The following is a 15,372-nucleotide window of genomic DNA, read 5'->3' on the forward strand; positions in this document are numbered from 1 at the left end:
TTAGCTCCGTGACGTGCTTCAGAACCCCGACTAGGATAGCAAGAGTCGGGTCGGGTAGCCAAGTCAACAAGGCAAGGCATAAAACCTGCTCGTGGAGACATGTCAGAATTTGACTTCACTAGATGCGTCTTTTGCAGACACCTCTTTAGGAAAGGAGCCGCATTGAGGATGCTGGTTGGAGCGTTTGATTTCAACGGTGGCCACGTCTTGATTTGTTCCAACCAATTTATATCCACCAAGCCCTCTGCAGCAGTTGCTTCAAGATGCATTGCCTCGATTTGGTTACGAACCCAGCAGCCTCGGGCTTGCACGTCAAGCTAGCTGAGGCCCGTTTGGCGATGTGACACATATCCAGTGGCAGGTAAAACGTGTCGTGCCTAGTACCTCAGGTACCTGCATGTCGCTCACGCGGACATTCTAGGTTAGGTGTCAAATGTTAGTGGTGTGTATAATCAATGCTTGACGGTAGGCGATACATCTTGCTAAAGTCCGCAGTTATCTTCGTCCCGTCCTCTGCTCCGCCGCCTATGTTCTTGCGGGCTTGAATTCAGCTTCCTCCTGTTGTGAACCCCTCACCATCGTAAATACCGAAGGGACCACAGACCACGTCGCGTGGCTTGCAACAGGTACGAGGACACGATGTGAACAAAAGAAAGCACTCGCTTGGTGTTGCACACCTTGCAATGTAGTGGAACGAAGAAGAGACAAGGCAAATTGCTCGTGACTTGGTCGGGTTTTCGGCAGGTACTGACGGTGTTGTGTGTCCTTGGCTCCTTCCCTTCTTCCTATACTTCCGCAACCCCCCCCTCTCGGGCATTCGACGTCAAGCAACGGGCTGCACCCCATTTGACTTCAACCTCTTAATGGTCTACCCTCTCTATCTAATGCAACCTTCTCCAGCCTTGATCCTTGCCATCGCTTTGCCTACCGAGACTTTCTTCAGGCCGTGCACTAACAAATCCAAAACTCCAATCAGAGGTCCCTTTTCAATTGGCGCTACGACAGACTAATCTATTTGCAATCCGGGGGCTCTGCATCCTCAACTGCTGCAGCATTTTGGTTTCATTGAGTTACCAATTAGCTAGCCTACGAAGCATCCAGTGGATACGGCCTTACAAGGAGTCTAGGGCTGTTTAATCCAAGAAAATGTCCTAATTAGGTTTCTGCATGTTGCCCGTCCTCATCCAAGACCAACCACGACGTGTCTCGTCATCGTCAACATCAGCCACCAATCCAACCATGCAGGCAGCAAAGCCTGCGCATCCTACGCAGTTTAAATTTGTCATTGGCGGTCGGCCGCAGGAGCTGAAAGTCGACGCCAGTCGCAGACTTCGATCGTACCTGTCCAAGCGGGCCTGGAGGGAACACCGCGCACAGTACGAGCAGCAGCCACAGAACTCGTCTTCTTCCACACCCCAAAGCGAGGCCCAGCGCTCAAGTAGCAGCATCCGAGATGGCGACGCCAAGCCTGAGAGGAAACCAGCTGCCACAAAGCCAAGTCGCCGCAGGAGAAACAAGCTTCAAACTGTCACCTTTGAATATATTGGAGCCGGCCCGGTTGCACCACCATCTGCCTTAACATGGGGGACCACCCAAGATGTAACGGGAGTCGTGGAGCTCGACGGCTTTCCTGGAGACAGGCTGCTTCAGTTATTTGCACAGAGTCTCGCCAGGTCACCTCCCATGGATACGCACTTTGGGGGTGGTCGTGTAGATCCCTTCAGATCATATCCGGGCCCATGGCAGCCTTACATCCCTGCATTGGCAGACCACTGTAAGTCCATCCCGACAACATTTCATGGCTTGTACACAGAAAAAAGTACCATCAAGACGCAGCATGTCCCAATGGCTCGCTTTGAATATATGTTCACCGTCACGTCACATAGATATTGTACAAATGGCCAGAGACATCCCCGAACTGGACCAGCCGGGCAACAGGGGCCTTCTAAGGTCCAGATGGTTCCCTCTTGTTCTCTCGGACAACGCTCCGTTCCAAGTGGTGATGCTCCTTGCCGCAGCCAACTACGCCTCCGTCAACAACATCAGCACTCTGGGGTGTCACATCCTCCGGATGAAGCACGACGCCATCACGGCCATCAACAACACCTTCAAGGACGACAGGATGCTAGCAAGCGACTGCCTCATTGGAGCCGTTGCCAAGATGGCCAGCTTCGAGGCCATGCACGGCGACGTACTCTCTTACCAAACGCACATGGAGGGACTGATTCGCATGCTAGAACTGAGAGGCGGGCTGGACTCGTTGGGGCTTGGCGGCCTGCTTCGCCGAATCGTGGTGTGGATTGATCTCAACTCTTCATTCCTGCTGAATATTTCGCGGTACTTTCCCGGAACCACCTTCACGGGTGTTGAAGAGAGGGAAGTCACGGAGATTGTGGAACCGAATCCAGAACGGTTTATCGCGGTGTAGAAACAGCCTTATCACGATCTTATGAGATACGTTGGAAATGTGCTTGGTTGCTTTCTTTCTTTCTTTCTTTTTTCTTTTTAATTTAGTTTAATTGGATTATTTTGCATCTCATGCCCCTAGACGAGTGAGGACAATTGAGCAGCAGCGGTATGCAGCAGTTTTTTCAGCCAAGTTATACACACACTGAAAACCAGCCACGATTTTGCTCACTTAGGCACGCCACCGATTCAAACTCAAGCCCACTGTCATTAAATATATGTATATAAGACCTACCATTTCCTCGCCATTACTCAATGCAGGGAATGTAGCCCCCTTTGTACCGCCGCCCTCGAAAGATGAGCTATTACCAAAAAAGAGAGGGGGCGGAAAAAACAAAGCCCCCCATAGTCGGCGTCAAAAAAAGAATCATAAATGGTCCAAGCATGTACTCTCCCTGCCAAAAAACCCACTATGTCACTTCCGATTCCCCATACTCCTGGTCACTCCCGTAATGATACTCGGGATAAAGGGTGAAAAAAATTGGCTTACTTTCTACGTGCCCACTGTTGAATGTGCAGCAGCGGATGGGGGGCCAAAGGCCGAATCACGTAGAAGAAGAAAGAGAGGGAAGAGGAAGCGAAGAAAGAAGAAAAAAGAAGAAGCAAAAGAAAAAATATTAGGCGCAACACCTATGATGCAGTCATTTTTGGGGGGGGTTTTTTTCTTCGCCCCTTAAAACAGGGCCATGGCACCCACCACGCCGGCAAAGAGGTACCCGACGGCAGGGGCATGGGCTTGAGCAGCGGCGGTGACGACGGGAGCCGAAGTCTGGGTGACGACGAGGGTGGACGACGGCACGCTCTGGTGGACGGTGTTTGTGCTCTGGACGACCGAGGTGACGGGCCCCCCGGGGACGGTGACCGTCTGGGTGGCGACGCCGCCGCCCAGGGTCTCGGTGACGGTGAGGACCTGGACGGAGGAGAGGGTCTGGCCGGGGGCGGTGACGGTCTGGAAGATGACGCTCGAGTGGGCGACCTTGACGACCTCGGTGCGGGTGTTGACGACGGTGACCTTTTCGCCGCCGACGGTGACGACCTGGGTGACGGGGACGAGGTTGGTGACGGTCTGGTAGGCGACGTTGGTGAGGGTGGCGGTGGTGGCCTCGCCGTGGATGGTCTTGGTGACGGTGACGGGAACCTCGGTCTCGATGAGGCTGGTGGCGGTGGTGGTGATGGTCTCCTGCTTGCCGTTGATGGTGGTGACGAGGGTGACGGGGTGGACGCTGGTGATGGTGGACTTGACCACGTCGGTGGCGGTGACTGTCTGGCCCGGCTGGGTGACGGTCTGCTGGAGCGTCGTGGGGATGACCGTCTCGATGAGGCTCGTGGTGGTGAAGGTGATGGTGTGCTCCTTGCCGCCAATGGTGGTGACCTGGGTGACGGGGCAGAGCGAGGTGATTGTCGAGGTGAGGCCGCGGACCTCGGTCTTGGTGCGGTCCGGCTGCGTCACGGTCCTCTCCTCGGTGACGGGGACGAGCGTGGTGATGAGGCTGGTGGTGGTGAAGGTGATTGTCTGCTCCCTGCCGCCGATGGTGGTGACCTGGGTGACGGGGCAGAGCGAGGTGATTGTCGAGAGGACCACGTCGGTGGCGGTCCTGGTCACGCCGGGCTGCGTCACGACGTTGTAGATGGTGGTGAGCACCCTGGTCACGACGCTGCTGGTGACCGTCTTGGTGGTGAGGTAGGTTGATCCGGGGGCCGTGATGGTCTGCGTGACGGGGCACACGGTCGTGTAGGTGATGTCGACCAGCGTCGTGGTCCCTTGGGTGACGGTTGGTCCGGGGACCGTCACCGTGTTTCCTTCGCAGCCTCTGCAGCTGGTGAGGGTTATGGTTGACAGCGTGGATTTGGTGACGACGACGGTTCTATATTGCCAGGGTTAGCAACTGCATCGACTCAATGGCGGATGTGTATATGCATGGTGATGTTGTATGTCAAGTCACCGCAGCAGCAGCAACATCAGCGGGGATGTCCCAACTTACGTTCCGCCATGGGTCACCGTCGAGGTATAAGGACAAACAGTAACCGTCGTATAAGTCACAATGGTCGTCGTCCTAGTCGGCTTATCCCATCGCGGGTCAAGCTCAAGAGCACCCCCGGCCGCCCACGCCACGGCAGCACACGCCAGTCCAACAATGAAGGACCTCATATCGAAACCCCCTTGTAAACCGACTATAGCAACAGTAAGGATGGCACAGTGGTTCAAATCTTTAACCACTGGGGGAAAAGAAGGAACAGAAAAACGAGAGGTTTGAGGGACAACTAGGTTAAAAGGGGGGGGAGGCGGGCTATTGTCCAAAGAAAGACAGCAAGGAACAGGGTCCTAATAAGTATTTCTCTCACAAAGCAAGCAGTGTACACTCCCAAAGAAGGCTGGGGACGTAATGATGAGAGAGAGGTTGGCAAGATTCAAAAGAAAGAGGGCAGCGTGTGTGTCCGTCCAGTATGGTTGAAAAAAGTGGTTGGGACGAAAGAGTTTATACGTCCCAGAAAAGCAACCGCCCGTCTTCTCTGTCCCTCGGCGTCTGACTATCTGACCCGTGCAATAGACTCCCAAAAGGAACAACAAAAAGACTAAAATCATGGCATCATTCGTTATTCTTCCCCATATGGATTCGAGGAAGCCAGCCTCCTGTCAGTGGTATGGGGGTGAGCGGAGGGACGAGCACAGCTCCGCACGAGACTGGGCCTTTCTCCCGAGATGCACACACTCTTGTTTGTTCTTCCCAGCAAGGAAGTTTCCTTTGAGAAAAGAATACGAGCAGAAATTTCCCCATAATCTGGAGGAGGGGTGGGAAAAGAGCAGGTTTGTGACTTGTATGTAGGCCGGCAGAAGGGGCCGTTGGAGCCACCTCGGCCGTCATGCTCCATCATGTATCCCGATGCGACGAACTGCTGAGACAAAATGTTGTCTTTTCAGAAAGTGAGTTTTCTTCTTTCTTTTTTTCCTTTTCTTTTTTTTTTTCTTTTTGTCTGCCCAGCCATTTGAAACACCCCGAGGAAGCTTGAAACTCAGCAAAAAAGGGAAAACCTCTTTTGTTCGCACACAATGCCCGTTTGTTGTTGTCAGACAGGACGAGACATCAGGAGCTGCCACACCTCTTTTTTTACTGATGTAACGTCTCTCTCTCTCTCTCCGCGTGTGTCTCTCTTTTTTTGCTCTTGTAGCAATTTATTCTCGTCGCCGTAGAGACAAAGTCGGATGGCCAGGCCAGCACCCCCCCCCCCCCCCCCCCCCCTCCTCCTCCTCCTCCGCCTTCCCGGTCCACGGCCATGCATATGGACGTCGTGAACACCATGTTTACATGACGTGCCACCTGCGTATGGGCCGACGCTTGGATGACGAGCAGGGCGGGAATACCGTGTTCAGCTGCGTCGGGACCTTGTCGACTGTCTGCACAGGAACACAAATGCCTGTTGCATCCCCGGCGGGCCGGCCGATCTTGGGCATAAATCAGCCCTACCTGCTTGCTGTACCGCTCAGCCCACGTATCCCCGTCGATACGTGATTTCGGGTCCAATCCGCAGCCGGTTCTCCAAAACGGAAGACGGCAGACGGAAGACGGCAGACGGCGTCGTGGCTCGATAAGCGCGCGTAGTCCATCACGGCCCCAGTGGCTGGTGTGTGTTTGAGTGCGTGGCTGGGCCTCAAAACAATTGACCCCAAAACTCCGTCACACACAAACAAACTTTGGCCCTTCACCCTTTACCCTTCATCCCCGAGGCCACGAAACAACCAACGAACCCAATCTAAAAAAGAAGGCCGCGCTCCCGTCCCTGCCGCGAGCGGCGCAGACAATGGAAACAAGGAAACAGAACAATGCCGCAAATCGCCAAGATCCACGCAAGCCGTGCCAGACAAGCACCAGAGCAGCACCAGAGCAGACGACCACCAGCGTCCTTGCAACCATCACACCATCCTACTTGCCATCCATCAATCCGGTTTCCCGCATGTTACGCCACGCATGCACAAGTAGCCAACCTCGTATTTTTGACCGCCTTCCACCACCATCACGGGTCGGTTGGCCGGCCGAGAAGGTCCCATTGTTTCATCAGCAACACCACCAAGCTTTGTTCTCCCCTCTCTCTCTCGCCCGCGCGCCCCAACCACGTAGTATTACCATGAACCCAACTAATAACGAGTGATTGTGTGGTTGGGTAATTGGAAATTTCATCTTGACGTCTATATTATTTATTTTCATTGTAATTTTTTTTTTCTCTTTTCTCTTCCTCTTTTTGTTCTTGTTTATGTCGTGCTTCCTAAAAACTACCAGTTCAACTTACTCAGTGAGCGTCTCCATGTATGTCGTCAATGGCTTGGTTTTCGTCCCATGCGAGGGCAAATCGCTCCGCTTCTGTTCTGGGGGTATGACTTGTGCCAACCACCCCCTTCGTGCTGCAAGTATGCGGTATTAATCGAGCCCAGCATCACCGCCAGTCATCTTGCTAGCCACGTCTGCAGTCTGGAATCCGCAATCAAGGTGCAGAAGCAGAGGCAGCAATTGAGAGGCCGTCGGACAAGAAGTCGTATGCGCCATCGGAACGCTCCCGTTCGACTCCACCGCATCGTGGCGCCACAAAACAATCGACTTGTCCGACCAACGTAATCGACAGCCAGACGCCATGTGGAGGAAGGCTGGATATGTGGCTCCCAAGAAGATTCAACATCAGCCGTTTGTACGCAGTATACAGACCAACATGTCCGTGTCCCATCAACAACGGTGGCGATAATGATGCTGTATTGCTGTATAGTTGTTTAGATGGTGATTCCTTAGCCTAATGACCCCGTCCCTGGTTTGCCGTCGCAAACGCCTGCGAGGCGTCCATACACAAGCTAGCCACCAATAAAACCCCGTTGAATATAGCCATCATGTAAAACGGCGCTCCCTTGGACACCGAGTCGAACAGCACTCCTCCGAGCTTTGTTAAAAGCAGAATCGCCGCCCCGCCGCACAGTGAGTACACGCCTGCAATAGAACCCTTCAGTCTCACCCGTGACGCAGAGTCCTCGTTGGTCGACATGCGCATCAGTGGCTCTGATTCTGCCGATTCGTCTTCGCCTGGTGCAATTGACGGCTCGCGTCGTACTGACCGGGGCAGCTCGACTGCAATCACGCCCTGGCCTAGCGAGCCTAAGCTACACACTATGGCGCCGATCTGGCTGACTCCAATAAGTGCCACCACTAGGAAGATGAAAGGTGTTCCCCCTCTATCGTCTACATTCTTGAACTCTGGGCTCGACAGCTGCGGTAGCATCAGATATCCAATCATGCCAAACACTGTGGCCACAACAACTGGATAGTTTACTCGACCGGCTCGCCCGGATAGATATCCAAACACTGGCGCACACACCAGTCCCATTAGTTGTGCCACTCCGGTAAGAATTGATGATAGTACGTAAGCTGAACGACACTCCTTCTTCAGCTCCGGCGACGGATCGTTGGGCGAGCCTTGGCAGAAGCCATTGCTAACGAAGAAGGTGTTGATGTACAGCGGGATGAAGAGTGAAATAGCAACCGTCGACGCCCTGGCAACAAATCCACCAATGTACCCCAGCGCAATTCTGGAGTCAGCAAATCCCAAGAGCACCGAATCCTTCATCAAATGAAGATACGGAATCGTCTTCTAGTGGGCGTTAGTACAAGTTTAAGCTTCAAAGATTTCCCTCCAACGTGTTGTAGCATGCATACCTGTCGCTGTCTTCGATCCCGGTCATTCTCCCCCAATCTTGCATAAGCATCTGGCTCCGAAATACCAAACAATAACCTCCATCCTTTGCCCTCCTCGCCCTTCAAATTCCGCAAACCTATAAAAACAAGGATCGCAACGGCCAATGACACCGCACCAACCACGTAAAAACTATATGATACTGCCTGACCAGGCGTGACGCCGTCAATATCTCCAAACCTCGCGGGTAGCGGCAGAAACAAGGACAGCGCTACAAGCGCACCACATCCTGTAAATAAGCCAACGAGGCCGGCCAAAGTAGACGGCTTTGCAGACTTGGCCACGGCATCCTGTTGTTGACGAGAAGCTCGCGAGTCGTTGGACAATGATCGAGTATAACGTTCCGGCGTAATGGTAGCCTCCGATTCCACAGAAAATGCAACGCTCAATCGCTGGTTGGGCTTGTACCTCGATGGACTCCTACCATCAATCAAATCTCCCTCATCCGTCAGTGACGGCAAAATAGCTGTAACCATGGTCGCCCTGCATTTCCGCCATTAACCAGCCGTTAGCAGAGTCCAAGCCAAAGAAAAGAGAGAGAGGTCCCGGCTCGGCCCATTTATCTACGACAAGACGCGAGATGGAGGGGAGGATAGGGGAGGAGGGTGTTAAACTTACGCCGCCGAGGCTCCTACCGCAAAGAAAATCCGCGCAAGCAGTAGTTGCGGGTAGACATTCTTCGCCTGGACAAACAACACCAGTGCGAGCCCGATAATTGCGTACCCCATGACAGCGACCCATCGTACTCCAAGGCGGTCTGATATCAGTCCCCATGTCGGGCATGCCACCAGGGCAACAATCTCATCAGCGAAGCCCAAGGTGCCCACGACATCGCCGACGTTCTTCTTCTGGCCGATGAGATCAGTAATGACAAACGATACGGAGCTGTTGAGAAAGACGAGAAACGATATGGAGAAGAGCGAGATGCCAAGAAGGTATGTGACGGCTTGCGCTGTGGTTGCGGATGGCGCAAAGGGCAAATATCGGGATACCATCGCCATGATTCAAAAAGGCTGTTCTGGATAACCTCTAGTCGAGAGGCAATGAGAAGAATCACATGGCGTGGGGGGGTGGAATGATGATGCTGGATGAGACTTGTGGTGGGAGGGAAGCCTAGTTGAAGATAATGACGCGCCGAGCATTGTTTGGACGAATTGAACCGAGTACGTTACTCCGTAATTACAAAAGTACACAGTCCGGAGTCCTTAGCTCCGAGGTGGTCTTGGGTGATTACATAATCCCGGCAATTGAACTGGCATGTGCGCCACATGACCGACATATGTCGTCAAAGCAACAAGATCGAAATGGCAAGGTGAAATCAATCGGTTCTCTTGGCTGATGGCCATCACTCGCTCAAAGACTTTTGTGATATCTAAGGAGTGGTTGCTATCAGTTTGACGCCGCTGATACTTGGGCACCATTAATAGATCGAGGTTTTGGATGACGCAGGTGAGCTCGCCGTAGCACAGCGCCGTGGCCGCGACCTTGACCAGCACGTCGGTGGGCTGAGAGGGCACAGGAACCTGTGTCCGGACGAGCGCGAGTTCCGGTGCCAGCTTGTCCAGCTGGCGAACTGTGCGCATGGATGTGGGCAGGTCGGGCTGGGCCATGTTGATGTGTATATGTGTATGTGTGTGGCTGGGAGTTGTTTGGTAGTTGGACTTGGTCTTGGACCTTGCTTCTTCTTAATCAACATTGAAGTATATACACACACACATATATATATATAGCTGTCAAGCCAACATGGCTGGGTGTAGCCCTCTCCATAATAATCAAGCGTGGATGTCAGTATCGGCAAACGGGAGTTAGAAGAGCGAGCGGCGCTCCTGGAAACAAGCCAACCTTACACTTGAGCATCTTGGGGTCGTGTATTATCAGATGCGCTGGCAAGACCGAATTCCGATAGATGGAAAAACAGAAACCTCGCCTCAATCACTTTACGATTCTTTTATCCGCCCATGGTTGAGGGTAAGTGCAGCATATTACAAACCTCGAAGTCTCGTTTTGCACCGTGTAGCAAATCAAGCATTGTATGGAATTGTATAGAACAGGTTGAAAACCATCCTCTATCTAAACAACCACAATCATATCAAGCATCCATATTTGAACACTACCTTATAGACCTGGTTTATTCAATGTTTCGAATTATTCATAGCCCTGAACTCCTAAAAGCCGACTTTCCCTCCGCTACCTCATCCCAGTCGCAAAATAGTACATTTGCCGGAGCTTACCAAGCCCAAAGTACCTTGTGATGAAGGGTCCTCGCACCCAATCGCTCGAATTCAAAGGGAGTGATCCACGAGTCGTTCGTCGAAAGCTTGGCAAATACACTGGCTCCCTTCCAAGCGACGACTTGCTCATCCATATCCCTGGCACTTCTGCTCACCAAGATCCTATCATACAAATCTGGCCGTCTGGCCTTGATTTTCTCTTCCAAAACCACCGTAAACTGAGGAATCTTTGAACCGCCTCCAATAACCATGATGCTGCCCAACAAGTCACGAAGTTTCTTATCATCGCCCTTGGCTGCGTTTTGGATACTGGTCAGAATTGCGATATCGAGAGGAGCCATTGGAAGAACGCCATCTCTTTCAACAGCGATATCAGTCGCGCTCCGCGCATTAGAGTCCACAAACATGCCAGACGGCGCTTGTGAGTACTGAGACAACTGTCCGGGGACCGGTGTACCCGTAGCGCGGGAGCCACTTGGAGCAGGGCTGTCTACGTTTAGAGCCTCCTTTCCAGCTCCAAAGATGTAGGGGGCTGGGGTTCCATTTCCCTCGGGAGCTGGAGAGCCGGTATGGGAGCCAGCCGGCGTACCATTTACTCCATTCTCACCCCTGCCAAGAAAGTTGAATGGCTGAGATCGCTCTTTGCTAGGCGTCGAAACTTCCAGTTGTGACTGTGACTGTGACTGCGACGGGCCGTTCGCAGATGACATGATCGAGGGTTTCACCAGAGCCAAGATGGCAAGCTGGGCAGCTGAGGCTGGATCGTCAGGGATCTCAACATCGTACGCATTGTATGAGCGCTCAACCAGTTTCCGTCGTCCTCGAAGCTTGGCGCTATTGTCAAATATTGAGGGGTCAAACACACCCATAGCCGACAGAATGACTTCGTCATAAGTCTTAAAGGTATATTTCCGAGTCGACTGGTTGGGGGCTCGGACGTGAAAGTTGTAAACCTGCACAGAAATGTCGGCCTGAGACATGGTACAGTGTTTGATTTTCAGTTCCTCGGCCAAGAGGAAGTCGTATCGTCTTTGTAGATTGATGTCCTGATAGGGAAAGTTGTCGTAAAGCATCATCTTGATAAAAGTCTCGGTGATGTCGTACCCGCCATATTTCATGTTAATTCTAGAGTCCTCAATGCAGAGACCATCTTCCACACAAGTGACTGACGTCTTCTGTGCGCCAACATCTACAACACAAGCCTGGGTATACCCAGCACCAAAAGTAGCCGCAATGCCCTCCTGGACGAAACAAACCTTGTTGAATTCGAACCAAGTCATACAAGACCGCAAGATTTGCTCGACATACTTCTTGTCGTAAAGATCAGGGATGACAAACACACAACTGTATTGTTGCCACTCGCTGTTGGTAGTCAGGCCGAGTTCCTGACGGAGTGCCTTGTCCAGTAACGTCTCAAAGTCATCGTACAGGTGCTCCTGGCTGGAATACTCGTCCTCGTTCCACCACCCGTAGCGTAACGGCCACCAGAGTTTGAACTTGGGATCTGAGTCATCCGGCACGCGGAGGGCATCGTTTCCAATAAAGCAAGAGGCTAGCGAGTCGGGGTCTTCGAGGGTCTTAACGTCGGTCCACTCTATCTCCAGGGGGTCGTTGTGTTTCTCGATAATTTCTGGCTCCGTGCGACGATTAAAGGTTTGGACTAATTCTTTGGAATTTGGCAAGACTTTTCTCTTGTTGGCGCGCATCTCAGACTTCAATTCGCTGCACATTTTTGAATACTTTTTGGACCACTCTTCGCCGTATTGCTGATCGGTCGTCTTGGCCTCAAACTGGCGTCGTGGCAGGGCCTCGTACATCTCAGACTCTGTTTGCGGGAATTTCGTTGCCAATGTAGTTGGAATCGTCCTTGGGAGAGCATCACTGGCGAAACCTATCCGAAGGTTCTGGCTGCCAGGGTGAATGACAATGATGCGCGACGGATCAACACCACCAGAAGGTGTCGCAGCGCCATCTTCCTCTGTCAGATCGGGAACAGGCAGAGGAAGCTCGCCATTCGCAGGCTTAGACAGGAGGCGATCGCGGTCTCTGGCGCCTTGGACAAGTCGGTCGCGGGTCGCATCGTTCTGAAGGCGCAGGGCTAGAACTTGATCATCCCGCTTCATGTAGTCGCTAATGAATGTCAGCCACAGGTTTCGCGATCAAGACACTCGAGTCAGACTCACGTATAGTAGTTCTTCTGGTTAATTGGGGCGACATCCGGCCAGGTTGTGAGCTTCATGCCATTATCAGTTCTCTCCAACCCTTGGATAGAAAAGTCAGTAAACCCGGCGGCGCAAGTAGACACAGGCAGCATGCTTCTTGACATAGGACTTACCCTCCCTAAGGAGAACTCTCTCGGACACCTTTCCAACCATTTCAATGTCTTTGCCTTTGCCGAGGCGCACCAGCCAGTTGGTGGGGTTGAATTGATGCGATGACGAGGCAATCGAAATCAGTGGTTTGACCGAGACTCGAGGCTCAAAGAGTTCGAATGGCCGCGAATTTCCCGACGCGCACTTAACACTTGCCAATGTCACAGCATTGACACCACTGGTGGGTGGGTCCTACTGCTGCCCCCCAAGTGCTTGGAGTGTGGTGCTGGATCCGCCAGAAGGGGTGCCCTCTTGATATAGTTATCCCGGCCAAATATTTGTCCGGTAGTTAGCATGTGCTAATTTAGCTTGTGAAAGTGGGCTATTTGCAGTGCGCCTCTAATAATAAACCTTCCCCAGCTTTTGTAAAAAGTCAAACCCGAGGTCAAGGAAAAGAGTCGGAAAGACAACAGTTCCTAATAACAAGGCAATATTACCCTCTGTCGTCTGAACCCTGCGCGAATTGGCCTAATTTTAACGGCCATATCTCACTAACCGGATTGTCGAGTGAATAGATGCTGTTTTGCCCGATTTTGTGTAGTTCTACTTCATATGCCCTTCCTACACAGGTGATTCGGCGCAAATCGTGAATCCACTGCCTTCAGCAAAATCTTACGAGAATGGCGTTCAATCTGACTGTCTCAAACCTCCACCATCACATTGCCTACCATGGGTCTTTTCGTGCTCTTTCGTGGGGCCAAATCTCGCTAATCGCATTTGTGTCCTACGTTACACTCTGTTCATTTCTTCGTTTCCGGCGCATCAACAAGCTACGCCAGCGATATCCCTACCCGGATCGTGCATCCCTAGCGCATATGACGAACGAGGATGCCCAGATTATAGTGCAAAACATTTCTTCATATGAGTTTCCCTACTTTTATGACCTTTCGCAGCGATATGCGTTATTCAGGGTAGGTCAAAGCTCTGCCCCTGCAGCTGCAGGCGACGTAACACCGCAGTAGGTTCTAACGAATTGGGTAGACCTACGCAGTGGAAAACATAGCCAAGCTGCTTGTTTCCGTCAGTGACCTGAACAAGTCCGACCAAGCTCCAAAGAGGTAAGTTTCTGTCTTGACCGACAAGCCATCGATTGCGTTGACATCTGGCATCTTGCGATTCTGACTGTTGGTAGATACGAAGACACTGAAATCATATTTGTCTGGTACGGTATACACACCAAAACTCTGTCTCATGTTCGTGTTAACTAACAAGTCCCTGCGTCAATTTCATGCAGCTTTGCCAACTATGCGCCTACCTCGTCGATGCTTCGCAAGGCAGTAGCACGCATGAACTACCTACATGCTCCATATATCAAGTCAGGAGGGATTCTAAATAAAGACCTCCTTTACGTTCTTTATACTGCCATGTCGGAACCCGAGAGGTTCATGCGTCTGTACGAATGGAGACCACTTTTGGAAATGGAAGTTGCCGCAGTCGCCTCGGTATGGAAATACGTGGGAGACTTGATGGACATTGACTATGAAGCAGAACTCGGTAAAAACCAGTGGAGAGATGCAATCGAGTTCCTGGACGACGTTTCACGATGGGCAAGCAAATACGAAGAGCAGTACATGCGGCCGATGGACGAGGTTGCGAAATTGGGATCTGTTCTGGTGGACTTGCTGTTGTCGGCCTACCCTAAAGCTTTACGGCCACTGGGATATCAGGACGTGATGGTGTTGATGGGCGCGAGGTTGCGATATGCTTTCCGGTAAGTTAGCAACCACAAAGCTTCTCAGACATACTATACGTCCAAAATCTGCATTCTAACTTGTTTTCTTGGCCCAGTTTCCCCGAGCCCGGCGTCGCCGTTTGCGCGCTCAGTTACACACTTCTCCTGCTACGGAAACTTTTCCTCCGATATCTCTCGCTGCCCAGATTCTCCCGTGTAGTTTTTGTTACCGAACCGGATCCGACAACAAAACGAATGAAGCACCTCCTTTACTTGAAGGAGCCGTGGTATACACCGGCGACTTTCTGGCTGCGCTGGGGACCAACTGCCTGGACTACGTGGGCGACGGGAGGCATAGTCCCCGGCGACAACGCGGAGATGAAGCCTGAAGGATTTGTGTGGGAAGATGTCGGGCCTCGAAGTAAGATGGGAAGGAGTACTGAAGAGACGAAGAAGTGCCCATTTGCTATTCCGCAGTCTTGAATGATATTGACTCTGTAAAGAGCAAGGAATCTTTCTGTATATTTAACATGTGGTTTATGAATGCTATCTTATATCTGTCTGCACCGGATATATTTTGTTGCTATTTTGTGCGCTCAGCATTTTGGATTATTTCCTGGCTGCATATTGCTTCTAGCATACACAAGGGTTCGGATCTTATAATAGTCACCGACCAACTGTGCCGCCAGTTACACAAGTTGACAGCTGCTGATCTCGGGATGCAGCATCAGCCTTTTCGGAATTTAGTTTTCATTCAGGAGCCGCCCCCCAACAACCGCAGTAACTACATTTTCATGGCAAAACGGCCAATGCTCGATACGCGCGTGTTCAGGCACCCGCTTGATGGGGGAGGTGTCACCTGACGTCACCTGCTCCAATGACGTCGCCACGTTCCTGTGGTCGG

At 52.0% G+C, this 15,372-nt stretch overlaps 6 protein-coding genes across 7 annotated transcripts; 2 read left to right on the forward strand and 4 right to left on the reverse strand.

Annotated features, from left to right (window-relative positions):
- The first annotated feature begins 648 nt into the window (after positions 1 to 648).
- J3458_001201 (uncharacterized protein) lies at positions 649 to 2,665 on the forward strand. The gene is made up of 2 exons (XM_066116590.1): positions 649 to 1,774; positions 1,887 to 2,665. Exons 1-2 carry the CDS (start codon positions 1,168 to 1,170, stop codon positions 2,426 to 2,428), a joined length of 1,149 nt encoding a protein of 382 aa, XP_065978474.1. The 5' UTR covers positions 649 to 1,167; the 3' UTR covers positions 2,429 to 2,665.
- A 446-nt stretch (positions 2,666 to 3,111) lies between these two features.
- Positions 3,112 to 4,615, reverse strand: J3458_001202 (uncharacterized protein; the record flags this gene model as incomplete). The annotated part of the gene is made up of 3 exons (XM_066116591.1): positions 3,112 to 3,838; positions 4,007 to 4,331; positions 4,449 to 4,615. 3 exons carry the CDS (start codon positions 4,613 to 4,615, stop codon positions 3,140 to 3,142), a joined length of 1,191 nt encoding a protein of 396 aa, XP_065978475.1. The 3' UTR covers positions 3,112 to 3,139.
- A 1,203-nt stretch (positions 4,616 to 5,818) lies between these two features.
- J3458_001203 (uncharacterized protein) lies at positions 5,819 to 9,340 on the reverse strand. The gene is made up of 3 exons (XM_007815346.2): positions 8,812 to 9,340; positions 8,157 to 8,676; positions 5,819 to 8,091 (listed from the first exon to the last, which is right to left on the reverse strand). Exons 1-3 carry the CDS (start codon positions 9,192 to 9,194, stop codon positions 7,243 to 7,245), a joined length of 1,752 nt encoding a protein of 583 aa, XP_007813537.2. The 5' UTR covers positions 9,195 to 9,340; the 3' UTR covers positions 5,819 to 7,242.
- Positions 9,341 to 9,398: 58 nt separating this feature from the next.
- Positions 9,399 to 9,803, reverse strand: J3458_001204 (uncharacterized protein; the record flags this gene model as incomplete). Its single annotated transcript, XM_066116592.1, has 1 exon — positions 9,399 to 9,803. One exon carries the CDS (start codon positions 9,801 to 9,803, stop codon positions 9,399 to 9,401), a length of 405 nt encoding a protein of 134 aa, XP_065978476.1.
- Positions 9,804 to 10,420: 617 nt separating this feature from the next.
- ARP8_1 (actin-like protein arp8) lies at positions 10,421 to 12,799 on the reverse strand (the record flags this gene model as incomplete). Its single annotated transcript, XM_007815347.2, has 3 exons — positions 10,421 to 12,554; positions 12,608 to 12,686; positions 12,760 to 12,799. 3 exons carry the CDS (start codon positions 12,797 to 12,799, stop codon positions 10,421 to 10,423), a joined length of 2,253 nt encoding a protein of 750 aa, XP_007813538.1.
- Positions 12,800 to 13,606: 807 nt separating this feature from the next.
- J3458_001206 (uncharacterized protein) lies at positions 13,607 to 15,224 on the forward strand. Of its 2 annotated transcripts, XM_066116594.1 has the most exons (5): positions 13,607 to 13,707; positions 13,778 to 13,854; positions 13,929 to 13,958; positions 14,031 to 14,507; positions 14,585 to 15,224. In XM_066116594.1, exons 1-5 carry the CDS (start codon positions 13,612 to 13,614, stop codon positions 14,949 to 14,951), a joined length of 1,047 nt encoding a protein of 348 aa, XP_065978478.1. In that variant the 5' UTR covers positions 13,607 to 13,611; the 3' UTR covers positions 14,952 to 15,224. The 2 variants fall into 2 exon arrangements, with proteins under 2 accessions (XP_065978478.1, XP_065978477.1); XM_066116593.1 differs by lacking the exons at positions 13,607 to 13,707; positions 13,778 to 13,854 and having other exon boundaries at positions 13,879 to 13,958.
- The last annotated feature ends 148 nt before the right edge of the window (positions 15,225 to 15,372 follow it).

The sequence above is a fragment of the Metarhizium acridum genome (assembly GCF_019434415.1).
Source record: "Metarhizium acridum strain ARSEF 324 chromosome Unknown scaffold_1, whole genome shotgun sequence".
Classification (NCBI taxonomy): Eukaryota; Fungi; Ascomycota; class Sordariomycetes; order Hypocreales; family Clavicipitaceae; genus Metarhizium; species Metarhizium acridum.

Coding starts and splice junctions, on each gene's coding strand:
- J3458_001201 (XM_066116590.1), top strand. CDS start 1,168: ATGTTGCCCGTCCTCATCCAAGACCAACCACGACGTGTCTCGTCATCG. Junction 1,775..1,886: donor CCCTGCATTGGCAGACCACT/GTAAGTCCATCC, acceptor CACGTCACATAG/ATATTGTACAAATGGCCAGA.
- J3458_001203 (XM_007815346.2), bottom strand. CDS start 9,194: ATGGCGATGGTATCCCGATATTTGCCCTTTGCGCCATCCGCAACCACA. Junction 8,677..8,811: donor GCGGTAGGAGCCTCGGCGGC/GTAAGTTTAACA, acceptor GCGGAAATGCAG/GGCGACCATGGTTACAGCTA. Junction 8,092..8,156: donor GGGATCGAAGACAGCGACAG/GTATGCATGCTA, acceptor AACGCCCACTAG/AAGACGATTCCGTATCTTCA.
- J3458_001206 (XM_066116594.1), top strand. CDS start 13,612: ATGACGAACGAGGATGCCCAGATTATAGTGCAAAACATTTCTTCATAT. Junction 13,708..13,777: donor AGCGATATGCGTTATTCAGG/GTAGGTCAAAGC, acceptor CGAATTGGGTAG/ACCTACGCAGTGGAAAACAT. Junction 14,508..14,584: donor AGGTTGCGATATGCTTTCCG/GTAAGTTAGCAA, acceptor TTCTTGGCCCAG/TTTCCCCGAGCCCGGCGTCG.